Source organism: Schistocerca gregaria, chromosome 8 (genome assembly GCF_023897955.1).
Source record: "Schistocerca gregaria isolate iqSchGreg1 chromosome 8, iqSchGreg1.2, whole genome shotgun sequence".
Taxonomy (NCBI): domain Eukaryota; kingdom Metazoa; phylum Arthropoda; class Insecta; order Orthoptera; family Acrididae; genus Schistocerca; species Schistocerca gregaria.
In genome coordinates, this window is record NC_064927.1 from 145,911,012 (window position 1) to 145,930,549 (window position 19,538).

Below are 19,538 nucleotides of genomic sequence, written 5' to 3' on the forward strand. Positions count from 1 at the left end.
TCATGAGAGATCAAATTCCATCTTTGACATTAATAGATCTGATTTAGTTTTTGTTAAAATTCATGAGAGATCAAATTCCATCTTTGACATTTGTATTGGACTCTTTGAAGCACTTGAAAATTCACATACAAACACTTACAGATTAGTGCACCTTAACACTTTCGCTGCAGCATCGGTTCTGGCGCACAGCTCTCCAGTGCAGCCCAGCAACGTGCGAGTGCGGGCCGGTAACACTCTGAAACGGCAAGTACGGCTCGGAGCCGATGCTCCTGTGCACACCTTAGCTACAGGCTGACGTCATGACCTTCTAGGATCTGTAGGATCATGTTTTATACTGACTTAATGATGACACCTTAGATGAATTACTTCAAATAAGCTTCAACTGTACTGTCGTCATGTTTTGAAGTCTGTTTGCTGTCTGACACCTCTAGGGGTCACGGGCATCATTCAAATGTTCATGATTTGTGGATAATGTAACAAAAAATACAATTCAAACAAGCAACAAGTCGACTGCATTCAAGAAAAATTTGGATTCCAAATTCTTAAGAAGGAAAAAAAGGGAAACTGGATTCATTTGAAATTATATTTTCTTCGAATGCACATTTTTAAGAGCGACTCTGATAGAGGTCGTCAATTTAGTAGCATGTTTGCTCCTGGCATGAGAGAATTAGGCGTCTACATTTATCATAGACGCCCAGGGTATGCCCGGATGTGTAGAAATTAGTAAACGAAACACACACTACCTGGAGGCTACTCTCGTCTCCCTCCATCACTTCAATTGCGGTGCTATTAAAACAAATTTAGCACAACATTTTCTTTCACAAAAAAACTGAAGTGAACACTTTACAGTGCAATAAGAATAAGTCAACTTAACACAAACGAACTCCTCATTTCCTGAGTACTCGTGGAAACCTTTCAAGTCATAAAAAGACATACATGCATTGAACCTAACAATAGGCAAAGGTTTTGTGACTATTTGCTGGCGCGCATTCGTCACTTGCTCCATAACATTTAGATGTTCTGTGGCATTGTAGGAAACCTCTCATCGATCCTTCCATTTTTCCATCATGACTCCATTAGAATACCATGCAATTGTCTTTCCTCTCCCAAGTTTTGCCGAAACAATGTCTTTGGGGGTATGTTTTCTATTTAATTTAAGAGTATCTGTGGAAAGTGTTTTTAGGTTCAACAGAGCTGTAGCTAAATGAAAACTGTTATAATAATTGTCCAAGTAAATGTGATGACCAACAGGCAGCTTTTTTGCCATCAAATGCAAACGACCTTTTCAGTGTGACCTTTTCAAATGGTTCAAATAGCTCTAAGCGTTATGGGACTTAACATCTGAGGACATCAGTCCCCTAGATTTAGAACTACTTAAACCTGACTAACCTAAGGACATCACACACACCCTTGCCCAAGGCAGGATTCGAACCTGCGACCGTAGCGGCAGCGCGGTTCCGGACTGAAGCGCCTAGAACCGCTTGGCCACAATGGCCAGTGTGACCTTTTCCCCCCATACGTCGACTATCTCCTGCGTACACAGCACACTTATTTATGAAACCGTTTGGATTGTTGAGCATGTACGTCTTAACGCAATATTTATTATGTTTGCTTTTTATATATTGTCTATTGTATCATTGGTAAAATCTCTTCCCCGGCAATAATTTGAGACATTCTTGTGTTAAAATAATCCAATATAGGACGTATCTTATATAAGCGATCGTCTGGGTTCGCATTTCCTGGAAGTGGTTTTTTTATTTATTTATTTTTTTTGCAGAGACTGTAATATGATCTAATACAGGTTTCTGTTTATACTCATCGCTATTCCTCTATTCTCAAACAGTGGTTCTTTCTTTCAGTAGTCTTGTAATCATGGATATTTAATGTTACCCATATGTAATGAAACACCCAGGAAAACTAGCAATTCACCTATACTTGGAGGTTTCCACTTACAGATCCTAGATCCCTCTTTTGTGTTTTCGCTCAGCAATATGTTGACTGCGTTATTGTTCATTTCGTCAACTACAAGTTTCAACAATTCATCTGTTACCAATAATCTGAAGAAATGCATAGGAGAATTGCCAGCAGGATGAATTTACAAAACGTCTTCCTTCGTAAATGGGTGATACTGCATATTATGTGGTTCTTTATGCCAGGAATCACCTGGATTATCTTAGAGTGACAGGTCGGCCTCTTTTTCATCATCAATTTCCACACAGTCGTCGTGATCCATATCGTCAGATTCGGAACTGTCGTGAAACAGATTCAAAAGCTCTGCTTCCACGCTATCATCACTCTGCATTTCTTCTGCAGCCTCTAAATGACTATCTCCGTGGTACGCCTCATCCTCACTACACAGAAAATCGCTGTCGTCTAGTACACTAAGTAACTGTTCCTCTGTCAGTTTAATACTTTCCCTGCTCCTTTTCACATTGGAAGGTCCAGGTGTCAGTTCATTAACCGCCATTACGAACAATACACTTTCAATAACAGACCGCACAAAACAAAAGTTTACGTTCTTTGTTGCTAACTTAGACGCTGCAACTAGGCCGAGTAATCCGACAGTGAGTGCGGACACTTATAAGTATCACCCGCACTGGCTCATGGCTTGTTGTGATGCTTATAAGTGTCAGCCGCAGCGAAAGTGTTAAACCAAAAAACTTGTTGGATTCAGGGATGTGACTGAGTTAAAACCTTACAAACAGGAATCCAATGTGTCTAAGTAGTAAACAATGTTGATTTGTGAGAAATGTTTGATTCTGAAGAGAAAATTCTGTTTTCACCATCAGTTTCATTATGAGGAAAAGCAACTAAGTATGTGAACATGGCAGTATGTTTACTTCTGTTGGAAAGTCACACAGTTTTAGTTTCACAGTAAATTTAAGAACGAGATTGGCTGTAAAGTGTAAATGTAGGGTTATGGATAGTTATGGGATTGTAACAAACCATGGACGTTGCCAAAATGGGGTGGTTTTGTACTTCAATGATACATTAGGTGCGACTATAAAGGTAGGATATCTGTGGAGAGGCCAGACATACATGTGATTCCCAATGACATGCAGCATTCTTCATAGTAATTGCAAGGGCAAGTCTGGATGATTGATTGATCTGGCCTTGTAACAACAGCCAAAATGGCCTAGCTATGCTGGTACTGTGAATGGCTGAAAGCAAAGAGAAATTGCAGCAGTTATTTTTCCCCAAGGGCATGCAGCTCTCCCCTGCTGTTAAATGATTAGGACACCCTCTTGAGTAAAATATTCCAAAGGTAAAACAGTTCTCCATTTCTATCTCCAGGTGGTGACTACTCAGGAGGGTACTGTCATCAGGAGAAACAGAAGTGATTATAAAACTAAGAAAGGGAAGTGGATAAGTTGAAGTTAATTATAGTGAAAATTGGCAAAGTTTGTTGACAGGAGGAACAGCACTACTGTTCAGATCAGTACAGGGTTATAAATGTAAAATAAAATAGGGGTAACACAGGAGTATATCTAATAATGAACAAGAAAATAGGAATGTGTGTAAACTACCATGCAGAGTATGGTGAACACATTGTCATAGCCACAATAGACAAGTATACAACACTCATCACAGTAATATAAGTTTATATGTCAACTTGCTCTGCAGATGGAGAATTTTTTCAGATGGTTAAGGGAGATGAAATTTAATTGTGACGGGGGACTCAAATTTGTTAGTAGGAAGAGGAAAGAGAAAGTAAAATAGTAGGAGAGTGTGGACTGGGGGAAATGAATGAAAGAGGAAGCTGCCTGGTTAATTTTGTACAGAGCATAATTTAATCATGTCAACCACTTGGTCTAAGAATCATGTAAGAAGACTGTATACTTGGAAGAGAGCTGGAGATACAGAAAAGTTGCAGACTGATTATATAATGTTAAGAAAAAGATTTAAGAACCTGGATTTTAAACTGTAAGAAAATTGCAGGGGCAGATATGTACTCTGACCTCTAAGAATCATGTAAGAAGACTGTATACTTGGAAGAGAGCTGGAGATACAGAAAAGTTGCAGACTGATTATATAATGTTAAGAAAAAGATTTAAGAACCTGGATTTTAAACTGTAAGAAAATTGCAGGGGCAGATATGTACTCTGACCATAATTTATTGGTTATGAACTGAAGAAATTGCAAAAAGATAGGAAATTAAGCAGAAGGGACATGGATAAGTTCAAAGACTGAGATGTTGAGTGTTTCAGAGGGAGCATTAGTCAATGATTGTCTGAAATGGGAAAGGAGTAAAAGAGGAATGGGTAGCTTTTGCAGATGAAATAGTTAAGGCAACAGAGGAGCAAATAGATAAAAAGACAAGGACTAGCATAAATCCTTTGATATCACAAAACATATTAGACTTAACTGATGATAGGAGAAAATATAAAAATGCAGCAAACAAAGCAGGAAAAAGGGAATAAAGACTTCTAAAAAATGGGACTGACAGAAGGTAAAATGGGTAAACAGAATGGGTAGTTGATGAAAGCAAGTCTACAGAATCACATTTGACTAGGGGAAAAATGCATCCCTACAATAGGAAAATTGAAGAGACCTTTGGAGAAAAGAGAAGCAGCTGCATTAATATCAAGAGCTCAGACGGAAAACTTGTACTAAGCAATGAAGAGAAATCTGAAAGGTGGAAGATGGAAGGAGCATACAGGGGGGCTACAAAAGGGAAATAAACTTTAAGGTTATATTATAAAAAGATAAGAGGAATCAGATGGGGAAGAGATGAGAGATGATATACTGCCAAAAGAATTTCACAAAGCACAGAGAACCCTGACTCAAAACAAAGCCCATGGAATAGATAAGATTTCCTCGGAGCTACCGATATCCTTGGAAGAACCATGCATGAAAAAATTATTTTATCTGGTGTGCTGTATGTGTGACACAGGTGAAATACCTTCATACTTCAAGAAGAGTTCAATAATTCCAGTTCGAAAGAAAGCAGGTGCTGACAGGTGTGACTATTATTGAACTATCAGCTATCAATTCATAGTTGCAAAATACTAAGTCATGGTTGCAAAACACTAAGACCAATTTTTTATAGAATAATGGAAAAACTGGTAGAAGCCTATCTTGGGGAAGATAGGTTTAGATTTTGGAGAAATGTAGAAACACACAAGGCAAAGTTGACCCTATGACTTACCTTAGAAAATAGGTTAAGAAAAAGACAAATCTACATTTAAAACATTTGTTGACTTACAGAAAGCTTTTAACAGTGTTGACTGGAATACTCACTTTTAAATTCTCAGGGTAACGTCAGTAAAATGCATGGAGCAAAAGGTTATTTACAACTTGCCCAGAAGTCAGACGGCAGTTACAAGAGTCGAGTTGCATGAAAGGTAAGAAGTTGTTGAGAAGGGAGTGTGGCAGGATTGTAGTCTCTCCCTGACATTATTCAATCTATACACTGAGCTAGCAGTAAAAGGCACCAGAAAAGAATTTCGAGAAGGAATTAAAGTTCAGGAAGAAGAAATAAAAACTTTGGAGTTTTCCAATGACACTGTAATTCTGTCAGGGACAGCAAAATACTTGAGAGAGCATGGAACAGACGGTGTATTGAACAGAGGATATAAGGTGAACATCTATAAAAATGCTCGCTCAAGTAAGTGCCTGAGAGGGAGGACCACTCAAAGTTGGTGGGCAAGTTGTACAATACCATATTTACTCGAATCTAAGCCGCAATCGAGTGTAAGCCGCACCTGAAAAATGAGACTCGAAATCAAGGCAAAAAAAATTTCCCGAATCTAAGCTGCACCTGAAATTTGAGACTCAAAATTCAAGGGTAGAGAAAAATTTTAGGCCGCACCTCCAAATCGAAACAAAGTTGGTCCATTGTAATATGAGACACAATTTAAGTCGAATGAATGACAATACAGCTACAGTAGTTTGGTTTGAGTCGAAAGCTTAGCAGTTAAGCTTTGCCAGGTACAGCTACAGTAGTTATGTTCAAGTCTTAAGCTTAGCAATTAAGCTTTACCAGGTAGCCATTGCTATGCGTCAGGCACTCGGTCTGCTTTTATACGGGTACCCTTCCTTTTTCACGTGCTTCACCTGATTTGAATTGATTGCTTATTTTTCTTTGATCTGATAAGTGCCGTTCTCTTTGTTACTGGTGTTTACATCACTCTAGCTGAAAATCCATTATTGCACTGTGTGATGCATTGTTTGTCACATTCTGACAATGAGTGTTTACGACCTGTTGCCGCTCGCGGCATGCCTTGCTTTTGTGTGCGCTACCGCCGCTTTCAATAAAAAAAAAAGACACGAATTGTCTCATTAACGAAAGAATGGCAAGATACTGCTGTTTGTTGTTACTTACATTGCTGATTTCTTTGATACTGATCAACAAGAACCAAATGATAGACTGCGTATGATATGAGATGTTCTGAATGAGAGTTTAGCGAAAAATTTTCTCCGTTTGAAAATCTTTGCAGACACCTCTTTGGTACATTACATTCTGCACAGAAATTAGTCATCTTAGATTTAAAAATCTAGTTCCGACTGTATCACTATTCGGCATAAGAATAATACCAATATAAACATGACATATGTATATTATTCTGCTTATGCTGTTGTCTCCCTCTAGTTTGGTAGTTTATTAGGCAGACAGGATTTAAATGAGATGGCAGCAAACACGAAAGAATACATGGAAAAATATTTATATTTGTATTATTCTTATGGTGAAGAGAATACTGCATGTGATTCACAATTCATAAAAGTTCCTATTAGCAACCATCTCTTGTTACAGGTAGGAAAAAATTCAGAATGTAGAGTTGGCCATATTGACGAACATCCCTAACAGTCTTGCCAGTCAGATTTTCGTAGTACATTAACAGGCTGCTACATTCGAAGATGAACAATATGGAATTTGTATTTACTTTGTTGGATAATATATGAAAATGCAGTGGTCGAAACTCGGGGGCAGAGAAAAAGCTCGTCTTCCACCTTTTTCTTAAATTTATTTACTAACTCAGAGGTTTTGTCGCCAGTATTTATCTTTGTGTCTGTAAAGCATGCCTGTGTAGTGCTACATATATTAGATGGCAGAAGTTAGTTGTGGCGACACCTACCAACATTTTACAGAACTTCCGCTTACTTTGCACTCTATTCTAAGCCGTATGCAGTTTTCTGGATTACAAAAACCGGAAAAAATAGTGCGGCTTAGATTCAAGTACAGATTGAGGAATCTGGGTGCGAGAAAGTGTTTGTAGAATCTGAAAGAAGTGTGTGTTGACCAGTGTTAAGAGAAATTTGAGTAAGCTGGTTGAGAATATCTGCCAGGAGAAAGCCTCCTGGGCAGGTTCTCAGAGAGCTCCACTAAACAGGGGATAGTGGCCATTGAAGTCACTGAGTAGCAGGAGGGATTGAGGGAGATGAGAGGTACATTGCAGTGTATCTGCCCTGATGATATCAGAACATGGAGGTATGTGGGTACTACATAGAGGAAAGGTATAACTGGGGAGTGAAAGGCAGATAGTGACAGCTTGTAGCTAGGTGTTCTGTGAAATGGTTTGGCTATGGATGTCATTCCGAATGAGTGTCATGACTCCCCCATGAGCTGGAAGTTCCTTTCTCAGAAGGAAGGTCAAAGTGTATTGCAATCAAGTGTAAGAATTCAAAGTGATCCTGAGGGTATAATTTTATTTCTTGGATGTATAAAACAACTGGGCATAGCAATTGCAATAGCAGTTCTAAATCTGCCCTGTGTGATCCGAGGCCATGAATGTTTCACTGGAGAACAGCCATATTAGATGACATGTGATATTTCTCTCATAAGGGGACAATTACATTGGTGGTTGCCGAGTGCCAGATTTCAGCTGCATACTCCTACGGGGTTCTGATGCTGGAAGATCCTGTTCCATTATTTCTTCAGCGGCACCAATAACCTTCCTGGGTCAATCAGCTGACTCTAGAGTGGAGAATCAGTCAAAAAAGGATGCTGCATGGCATCACTGTGGTACAGTATCTCCAAGTTGGAGAAGGGGAAGAACATTTGTCTTTGTTCTACTTCTCAGTGGCTGTGTGTTACTCAGATGTGGACCCAGAAGTTAGCTGAATTGGGGGGAGAGGGGGGTTGCAAAGAGTCGTCTTGGGAATATTTTGTTCTTCTGGTTATGTCACAAGTGACTTCACTGGTGAGAGTTGGTTGGTTGGGTGTGGGATTGAAGGGACCAGACTGCTAAGGTCATCGGTCCCTTGTTCCACGATAAAATCACACGAAATAAAAACTGTCAGTCGTTAAAAACGGAGAACTGAGACAAGGGACGACACAATACAAGAAAGACAGACAAAGACCAGACAAACGGAACTAAAATCACACCGAATGTGAAGGTGGTTGGCCGACCATGAAAATAAGGAAAAGCCAACCACCAAATGACATTAAAACCCACAGTTTAAAACCACAGGTCAAAGGCCCAAGTCAATACAGGAAATAAAAGGACAAACACTCAAATCATACGGTAAAAACCCCCTGCCCGAATAAAACTCAACACGAGGTCCGCCATAGCAACGTCATCACATAAAAGGGCAGGGGGGGTATCAGGCAGCGCAAACATCTGCCTGAGTCCTGTTAAAAGCGGGCAGTCCACCAAAATGTGGACCACCGTCAGAGCTGCCCCACAGCGACATAGCGGTGGGTCCTCCCGGCGCAACAAATGGCCGTGCGTCAGCCACGTGTGGCCAACGCGCAGCCGGCAGAGGATGACAGAGTCCTTCCGAGAGGCCCGCATGGAGGAGCGCCACACACCGGTCATCTCCTTCACCTCCCGAAGTTTGTTGGGCGTGGGCAGGGTGCGCCACTTGTCACCCCAGGCACCAAGCACTTTCTGGCACAAAAGCGACAGGAGATCACACTCCATAAGGCCGAGTTCCAGAGCCGGTGAACTCACTGCCTGTTTAGCCAGCGTGTCAACCCGCTCATTGCCCAGGATGCCGACATGACCTGGGGTCCAAACAAAGACCAACGAGCGGCCGCAATGGGCAAGAGCATGGAGCGACTCGTGGATGGCCATCACCAGACGGGAACGAGGAAAGCACTGGTCAAAAGCTCGTAAACCTCTCAGGGAGTCACTACAGATGTCAAAGGACTCACCTGAGCGGGAGCGGATATACTCTAGGGCGCGATAGATGGCAACCAACTTGGCAGTGTATACACTGTTCCCGGGTGCCAGCGACCGTTGCTCACAATGATCCTCTAGAGTAAGAGCGTAACCAGTGCGACCAGAGACCATCGAACCGTCGGTATAGGCCACGGCAGATCCGGGAAACTCGGCAAGGAGAGAAACAAAGCGGCGGCGGAGGGCCAGAGGAGGGACCGAGTCTTTCGGACCCTGTGCCAAATCCAGCCGAATGCATGGTCGGCGCACACACCAAGCGGGCAGACGGAGATTGGCCCGGAAAACAGGCAGGAGAGGAAAAAACTCAATCCCACACAGTAGAGCCCGGATGCGAACCGCGATCGTACACCCTGACCGGGGCCGCCTGTCTGGAAGATGGACGATCGAGTGCGGGAACAGGAGACGGTAGTTGGGATGCCCTGGCAAGCTACAAACGTGGGCAGCATAAGCGACCAGAAGTCGGTCGCGCCGGATCCGCAGTGGAGGAACACCAGCCTCCACAAGTAAGCTGTCAACAGGGCTTGTCCGAAATGCTCCTGTGGCGAGTTGGATCCCGCAGTGATGGATGGGATCCAGCAACTGGAACACTGATGGCGATGCCGAACCGTAAGCCACACACCCATAATCAAGGCGGGACTGGATCAGCGCCTGATACAGCCGGAGAAGGGTGGACCGATCGGCACCCCATCCGGTGTGGCTAAGGCAACGGAGAGCGTTTAAATGCCGCCAGCATGTTTGTTTAAGCTGCTTAATATGAGGCAGCCAAGTCAACCGGGCATCAAATACCAGTCCCAAGAACCGATGCGTCTCTACCACAGCAAGAGGTTCACCGTCAAGGTAAAGGCGTGGCTCAGGGTGAACTGTGCGACGCCGGCAGAAATGCATAACGCAGGTCTTAGCGGCCGAAAACTGGAAGCCGTGCGCTACAGCCCACGACTGCGCCTTGTGGATAGCGCCCTGCAGCTGGCGATCAGCAACTGCAATGCCAGCGGAGCTGCAGTAGAGGCAGAAGTCGTCTGCATACAACGAAGCTGCGACGGACGATCCCACCACCTCAGCGAGCCCATTGATCGCAATTAAAAACAGGGAGACACTGAGGACAGACCCCTGTGGGACCCCGTTCTCCTGGACCCGGGAGGAACTATGGGACGCAGCAACTTGCACACGGAAGGAACGAGACGACAGAAAATTCTGAATAAAAATCGGGAGCGGGCCCCTAAGACCCCACCCATGAAGTGTGGCCAGGATGTGATATCGCCAAGTCGTATCGTACGCCTTCCGCATGTCGAAGAAGACGGCAACCAGATGTTGGCGGCGTGCAAAGGCTGTATGGACGGCAGACTCTAGGGAGACCAGGTTATCGACGGCAGAGCGGCCTTTATGGAACCCACCCTGAGACGGAGCCAGAAGGCCTCGAGACTCGAGGAGCCAACTCAACCTCCGGGTCACCATACGTTCTAGCAACTTGCAAAGAACGTTGGTGAGGCTTATGGGGCGGTAGCTGTCCACCTCCAGCGTGTTCTTGCCAGGTTTCAACACGGGGAGGACAATGCTTTCTCGCCATTGAGACGGGAACACACCCTCAACCCAGATGCGGTTGAAAACATCTAGGAGGCGTCGCTGGCAATTCACAGAGAGGTGTTTCAGCATCTGGCTGTGGATGCGGTCTGGCCCAGGAGCCGTATCAGGGCAAGCAGATAGTGCACTCTGGAATTCCCAGTCGCTGAAAGGAGCATTGTACGACTCCGCGTGGCGCGTGTGAAAGGAAAGCCTCCAACTTTCCAACCGCTCTTTCCGGGAGCGGAAGGTCAGTGGGTAATTCGTAGATGCGGAACACTGAGCAAAATGCGCTGCTAACCGGTCTGCAATCGTGTCGGAGTCAGTACACACCACTCCATTCAGCGAAAGCCCAGGGACAGAGACAGGCGGCCGATAGCCATGGAGTCGCCTAATCTTAGCCCAAACCTGTGATGCAGAGGTACGGACGCCAATGGTGGAAACATACCGTTCCCAGCACTCCTGCTTCCGTTGGCGAATAAGGCGTTGGGCATTGGCACGGAGCTGTTTAAAAACGATGAGGTTCTCCAAGGACGGGTGCCGCTTATGGCGTTGAAGAGCCCGCCAGCGATCTCTAATCGCCTCTGCGATCTCGGGCGCCCACCAAGGCACAGTCCTCTGCCGAGGGGACCCGGATGAACAGGGAATCGCAGATGCCGCCGCAGAAACGATGCCGGTGGTGACCGACTGAACCACCGCATCAATGGTGTCACGGGAAGGAGGTGCGATAGTGGCGAGAAAGGAGAACAAGCCCCAATCAGCCTTATTCAGAGCCCATCTGGAGGGGCGTTCAGAAGAGTGACGCTGTGGTAGTGACAGAAAGATGGGGAAATGGTCACTACCACATAAGTCGTCATGGACACTCCAGTGGATGGATGGTGAAAGTCCGGGGCTGCAGATAGAAAGGTCGATGGCCGAAAATGTGCCATGGACGACGCTGAAATGTGTCGGCTCTCCCGTGTTTAAGAGGCAGAGGTCAAGCTGCGAGAGAAGAGTCTCGACATCTCTACCCCGGCCAGTAATCGCGGCGCTACCCCACAGGGGGTTATGGGCGTTAAAGTCGCCCAGTAACACAAAAGGAGGAGGCAGTTGTGCTATCAATGCAGCCAACACATGACGCAAGACATCACCGTCTGGAGGAAGATACAAACTGCAGACAGTAATAGGCTGAGGCGTCCACATCCTTACAGCGACAGCCTCTAAAGGTGTGTGAAGAGGTACACATTCGCTGTAGACAGAGTTAAGGATGTAGACGCAGACTCCACCAGATACCCTCTCATAAGCTGCCCGGTTCTTGTAATAACCCCGATACCCACGTAGGGCAGGGGTCTGCATTGCCGGAAACCAAGTTTCCTGTAGGGCAATGCAGAGGAAGGGGTGACTGCTGATCAGTTGGCGAAGCTCAGCAAGGTGGTGGAAAAAAGCGCTGCAGTTCCACTGGAGTATCGCTTTGTCCATGTCCGAAAAAGGCGTGAAGGGGCCGAGGAGGCAGATCACGCCACTGGGTCACCTGCTGCCACCGATGGAGGACCAGTACAATCTGCTTCCATGGTGTCTGAGGGTCCGGCGAGATCCAGGTCCTCAGCGGACGCCCGGATCTCCACCTTATCCTCGGACGCAGAGCCTGTAGGGAGCAGTGGGGTGGATGCCACCGCGTGGTCCTTGGCCTTAGAGGTCTTCTTCTTCGTCTTGTCTCTCTGGTCCTTGGGTTTCATTGGCTGGGAGGGCTCCAGCGAGTCAGTCTCCGGGACGGAGGAGGAGCGGGAAGCCCTGCGATCAGCCGCTGGTCTGCTTTTCTTCCATTGGCTGACGTCACCCTTCCCAGAGGCGGAAACCTGGGAAGGAAGGGACCCAAGGGACCCTTTCCGTGCTATTCGAGCCGGGGAAGTTTGAGGCTTCCCCAGCTTAGAAGTGGGGACTGATGTCCCCGATGGTTGGGGGGTTGCTGCTCCTGAGGCAGGTAGTGCAGGAGCAGCAGGGAGTTAAGTGCCCCCCACCATCAAGGGGGCAGGTGTAGCATTCCGGCTCTGAGAGGTGGCAGTCTGAGGGAGAGCTAATGGGGCCATAACAGTAGTAGCCGCGGCATAAGAGGCAGTCATTCGAACAGGATGGAGGCGTTCGAACTTCTGCCTGGCCTCAGTGTATGTCAGGCGGTTCAGGGTCCTATACTCCATGATTTTGCGCTCTTTCTGGAAGATCCTGCAGTCCGGCGAGCAAGGCGAGTGGTGCTCTCCGCAGTTTACACAGATGGGAGGCGGAGCACATGGAGTATTGGGATGTGATGGGCGTCCACAATCTCGACATGTGAGGCTGGAAGTACAGCAGGAAGACATATGCCCGAACTTCCAGCACTTAAAGCACCGCATCGGGGGAGGGATATATGGCTTGACATCACAACGATAGACCATCACCTTGACCTTCTCAGGTAAGGTATCACCCTCGAAGGCCAAGATGAAGGCACCGGTGGCAACCTGCTTATCCCTTGGACCACGATGTACGCGCCGGACAAAGTGAACACCTCGCCGCTCTAAATTGGCGCGAAGCTCGTCATCGGACTGCAGTAGAAGGTCCCGATGGAATATTATGCCCTGGACCATATTAAGACTCTTATGGGGCGTGATTGTAACCGGAACATCCCCCAGCTTGTTACAATCGAGTAACCGGCAGGACTGGGCGGAGGACGCTGATTTGATCAAAACCGAGCCCGAGCGCATTTTGGACAAGCCCTCCACCTCCCTGAACTTGTCCTCTAAGTGCTCGACGAAGAACTGAGGCTTCATGGATGTAAAGGATTCACCATCAGCTCTCGTACACACCAGGTAGCGGGGCGAGTATGGTTCGCTGGCATCCTTAGTCTTTCGTTCCTCCCATGGTGTAGCCAGGGAGGGGAACGATTTGGGGTCATATGTAGTTGCGTTGTATTGAGCCCTGGAACGCTTAGAGACTGCTGGCAGCTGGCCACCAGCAAGAGATGATGTACCACGCTTCATTGCGGGTCATCCGCCCTGATGCCACCTACTCCGACCAAGGGCCCTCCCCACGGGCGCCACCCAGCCTCAGCAACGACCACCTGGCAGGATGGCCATTGCCGGGAGTCCCAATGCCCCAAGGAGATAGGCATCTACTCCTTGGCAAACGTGGGGAGTTAACGGCGCTGGCATCAGCAGAGCGATCCCTGTGTAGTCAGGGGGCTACAACCAACAGGGTACATGGCGGCCCCACCACAACGGACTGGCTACCGTGCTGGATTTCAGGTGATGTAGTCCAATATCGTCATTGGCGCATAAAGCGACACAGCATAGCAGACTGCAATAAACTGCACCCAAGAACAAATCCACGCCCAAGAGATGGTAGGTGAGCGGGACTGCTAAGTGATGACGACAAACCTGGCTAGAGATGGTAATGCATGATGGACCCATCGCTCCTTGTAAGGCGCCCTTCCCCAATCGGCTCGCTCTTCGGAAAATTTAGAAGGATGGAGGTCAAACCCGTTAGGGGACCATCTCACAAGGCCTCTTACGACAGGCAGGAATACCGTGGGCCTAATCTTACCCCCGAACCCACAGGGGGGACTGGTGAGAGTGACGGCTTCTTGAGGGATTGAGCAACTGTAGTGGGTGGAGATGAGGACTTCACCTTACCTCTAGGCAATTTCACAGCCGTAGCACTGAACTGGAGATCGCAGGTCTGCATGGCCATATCTTTCATGGTCTGTGTAACAGTGGTACTATAATTGCTGTACTGTAACTGTGTTATGCAACATTTTGTAGGCAACATTGAAGGGTACCTTTTCCTTCGCCTGGATCTCCTGAATGGCTCATTACTCAAGGTACATGCTTCATGGGATGAAGCAGCATGGTTGCCACTGCAGTCGATGCAGTGGGGAGAAGGTGGTGAGTAATCTCCTTCATGAACATCCCTGCCACAAGGTGCATTTTGCTGTTTTTGCAAGATGTGCAAGTATGGTTGTAATGCTAACATTGGTCACAACGCATTGGCTTTGATATGTAGGGTCTGATGATAATTACTTCACAGCCTACCTTGATCTTCTGAACTCTACTCAACCATACATTAAGAAAAGGGAGGGGGTAGGCACAAATTCTGCATCAAGCCTCTTCATAACCCAATGAACTGTGGTTATGACCTGATCAGAGAAATATATATGTTACCAATCATACCATCAAGCAGCTGAGTGTGACACCACATGAAGAATTCACTGTTTGATGAGCCTCCACATGAACAATCTGTGGAGGAGCAGATATTCAAGCAGTTTTTGTGCTTTAAAGGAACTGTCTGCTCTGTCTCTAGAATAGAAGTTCCATTGTGTATGCAAATTCAGTACTTAAGTGGTCCTGCAGTTGTGTCCACACCTTTCTCAATGACAAACAAATTCAGCGTAGAGAAGTTCTGACCACCTACTGTGTATGACACCATAAGCTAGCAGGCTGCAACTGGAAGATTCATCATGTCCTTGGCCTCATTACATCTCCATTTATTAGATAGAGGTTGTGTCAATGGAGTCAACATAATCATCGTCAGTGTATCACCACTATTGCCAATGTCTCCAGTGGTGCACTCCTCCCTTTTGGGGCCCTGCACAGAGGGGAGATCATCCACCTTAGGTGGTTGTTTGCACATCATGTTACACCTCTGAACTGCAGACAAAAGGTAACAGCTCAGGCAATCTTCTCTCCCTCTCCTTACCAGGGGGTACATATGAGAACTACCTGTTGATACAGGTGCTGGGAGTTATCCATTACTCAGTCACCCTTTACGTGTAAAACATTTGAGCTGTCCTTCCAGCACACACAAGGAGTCCTCAAATGCTGAAGTGGAGGAAGGACAGGAGAATTGAAAACAAGAAAGGACAGGAAGGCAAAAAGTGATGGTTTTGTAAGTTTCACAAGACCTGGTCCCCAAGGGTGGGGAGAAAGAATAGGAGGAGAAACATGCAGCATGGAAAAGGAAGAGGTACTAAAACGGCAAGGGGTCCCCGAGTGTCAAGCATGTACTCACAAAAGATTTGGGTTAAATTCTTTGGAAGTATTATTAGATGTAGTTGATACAAAAATAAAAAAGCTAGCATACTTAATTCCATTCAATAATGTCATATGGTATCATCAAGCCAAGCTGAAGTTTTCCGAGTCCAAAAGCACGTAATATGAATTATTTGTGGTGTGAATTCAAGAAACAGAAGATTAACTACTGCCTACCAAGCTATCTATTCCATAATGAAATTTGTAACAATTTTTTTTCTTAGCAACAGCATTCCATGGGAGTAATACTGGAAATAAAAGTGACCTTCACAAAGGTTTAAAATTACTTATTTTGGTCTAGAAAGGTGTTCATTATTCAGGAGTGCACATAATCATTGACTTATCAGCAGCTTACTAACAAAAACAGTTTAAGAGGAACCTCAAGGATTTATTGATGGCTAACTCCTTCCACTCCATCAATGGATTTCTTAGTAGAAGTGCCTGATAGATACATATCACAAATAATATCAAGTTATGTGAGAACTAGATAAAATCTGACTTCTGCACATCTCAGTGCAGTAATGTAATCAATGTAAATAAAAAGTTTCAAATTTTTTCCTCAATGGTGAGTGGCTACAATCGCTTCAGAATTATCACATACACTTTGTATATTTGACAACTTTGCTGTTATCTTTTTAAAGGAAAATATGTTTAAGATGTGAAGATGTATTCCACATTTATGAGGACCTGTTCATTTGGGATCTGTGGAACATACATTTGCGTATATTTTTTTCTTTGTAAGTACATATTATGTTTTCTTATCTCGTGATATGCTCTATATTCTTGAGGATCTTCTCACTATGGATCCACATAATGAAAAGTGCTTTTTATCTAATATTATCTATGCTATACAAAGTATCCGTTCTGTTTTTTCACTTTCTTCAAGCATTCTGCCTTGTGTTCTTTTCTACAGATTTGTCACAAACAAAGGTAAAGATATGCAAAGACCAATACATAATGCATGTTTATCTGGATAAGGTCTCTTTCCTTTCCAGAAGCAAAATTTCATAATTTATTTCACTGGCATTTATTTTAAGTACAGTGCAGATTAAAATATGAAACTGTGCATTATGTTTAAACTGTTCTAAAACAATTCTATGACATATCAAATTTTCATAGGCCATAAAGAAAATTTGTTTTATTTGTTACACTATATTTTATGACCGGTCACTATTAAATTTTTCTCCAGGTTCATGTAATTTTAACGTCACTGAAGGCACAGTTAAAATATTGAAGTAAACTCAATGTAGTCATTCAGAATAAAATACTTTTAATGCTTGTACTGAGTTTCAGTTCAATAGATGAAACAGGTGATATGCATAATGTATTATTAAACTGAGTGGTATTAAATCACAAAGCTACATAGTTACATGCAATACACAAGAGAAAATAAATTTAACTTTTTTTTAAACAGCACTGGACAAATCTTAACTATTCACTGATGTGATGAAAGTTGACTCAATATTGGTGAATAAACACATCGAGATGAATCTTTACATTGACAGTTCATCATGTTACAAACATGGTAAACAAGATTGCCAATAATAAATGTCAAAGGACACACATTTTTATGAGTATTGTACTGCATCATAATGTAAAAAGCTATACTGGACAAACCAATGCTTTGGCCACAGTTACAGTGACCTGCTCTCGCGTCTACTGTTATACAATATTCAGAAAACTTACGTCAACTGACTCTGGCTGCAGAAGCCTACACAGTTAAAGTCTCAAAGTAGTTCAGTAGTTCTTTACAAGATTGTATAATCTATTGAAAATAGACTTCACTAGCAAGTCAGATAGTTCCAGGTTATTTTACCATATATTATTAGAAATAAATTTAAAAATCAGTTGAATTAGCAATTGCTAAATTATGTATTATTCATTGCAAGTCTATGTAAAATGAGCGACACACAAGAATGAAAGATAAATGAAGTCACAGAAAATGTTATTTATACAACACAAATGCGTGGTATTTATACACAATTTGAACATTTCTTTGGGAAATAAATGGATAAAAAAATACATTTCATCATAGATTGTTGATGGCACATTTATCACATGTTCTCTTACTTTGCTGTGAAGAGCAAGTTTTTTCAAGTCTTTGGTCAAAGTATTTTCACACATCACAAGGAGTTCAATATTTAGCACTTTGTTGATTCTTTTAAATTACTCTTTACTGTCCAGATGTACTTTGCACACTGTCCAACCCTTACATAATACTGTAGCCCTGGATTTTGCTAATCATTTTCAAACTGTCAGCTAGCTGGTAATTCACATTCATCGAGTCCATATGGTTTTAACCTATATACCAGATAGTAGATGGCCCGCATGGCTGTAGGTGTGATGTAGTGAAATGACACTGAAGCTGGTGAACAACACTTAGAAGCCTGTAAGAGTAAAATGATAATTAGAATACTATAGTTCTACACAACCTGACATGAATAAGAAAAGCAGGTAGAAACTTTCAAAAATTCTTAAGTTCTGCAATCTCTGATAAAGAATCATGTTGACAGAATAGCAACATTTTAAATGAGGTGTAACCAACTCCACTTAAAAACAATATGATGGTAAAAACGTGAGTAAGGGGATTCTGCAACCCTGCAAGTGTTCTATTCTACTAAGTAAAGTAAAGAATGGGCATAAAACTAAACCACATTTCTCATAGTGAGCGAACTGGATTACCAGGAAGCTGAAGCATATGGATGCAGGCTAAATAACTACAAACTCAACCTTTCTGTACAAAGACACATAGGTGGTGGAGGAATTATTTATGAGAGCAATGATATAGCACTTTAAAATACCAAAGGAGCTGATGAGCTGACTATAAAATGGTACTTGAGGCTGCAACAATAAACTTAAAATTATGGAAAAGGAACCTGACTACCGTAGCCCTTTAATCACCTGGCAACAGTATTGAAGAATTTTTTAATTGTCTAGAGGACTTACTGCAGAAGCCATCAGTGTACAAACAACACATTTTTTGTTGGGGACATCAGCATAGACTTATTAAATAATAGAAAAAGTTATATGCATTATGTTGACTCACTACAGTGCTGCAACGATAATAACACTAACCACCTTCAAGAATTATTATACATACACAGACATAGATTGATCACATTCTCACAAGCTCAGCAGAAGAGAAAGTACAGTGAATAAGGAAGATGGTTGTAAATGGTTTAGAGATACTTAATTATATTATTTTTAACAATATACAAACTGCACAGAAAAAGTACAGATGCCATGGATAACTGTAAAGCTCATAAATTTGCATTTCAAATATGCAGCTCCAGTTGAGATAGCAATAGAGATATGATGAACATGGCAATATAATGTAAGAAGAAAACAATGAAATAATAAATAACCCAAAACAAGTGAGAGAATTCCAGACGAAAGTTCAGTGCAATTGGCACGAATAAAGTATATGACAGGGCTAATGTCTTTTCATCCTTGGCGTTACTGTCCATGCCCTCCTAGCAATTATCCAAAAATGCTGAGAAAGTGTTTTCAGCTGGATGGCATTTTACCTAAGGAGCTAAAAAAAATGAAGAATCTGCCTTTGCCATGGAGTATATGCTGACCACTTGAAAATCACTGAAATTCTAGCGCTTTATATGAAGGGAATTAAAAATGAAAAATTATTAAAGAACACTGTCATTAACTTCAGAACTTCACAAATTGCTAGAGAAAGTAATATTAAATCAATTTCAGGCATATTTCATCAAACATAATATATTCAATAATCTACAACATGACTACAGATAAGGAAGATCTACCATAACAGCAGCAGAAACTTTTATAAATGCAACATTAAAAAGATTGG

The 19,538-nt window shown here is 43.5% G+C and overlaps 1 protein-coding gene across 3 annotated transcripts in view; it reads right to left on the reverse strand.

Moving 5' to 3' along the window:
- Positions 1 to 16,082: 16,082 nt before the first annotated feature.
- LOC126284199 (glycoprotein-N-acetylgalactosamine 3-beta-galactosyltransferase 1-like) overlaps positions 16,083 to 19,538 on the reverse strand; it is a 150,356-nt gene continuing 146,900 nt past the window's right edge. The window contains exon 7 of one of the 3 annotated variants that reach the window (XM_049982959.1): positions 16,083 to 18,102. In XM_049982959.1, coding sequence (XP_049838916.1) covers positions 17,971 to 18,102 — 132 coding nt within the window. In that variant the 3' untranslated portion in view covers positions 16,083 to 17,970. The remainder of the gene's footprint in view (positions 18,103 to 19,538) is intronic. The other 2 variants (XM_049982958.1, XM_049982960.1) reach the window with 2 other exon arrangements.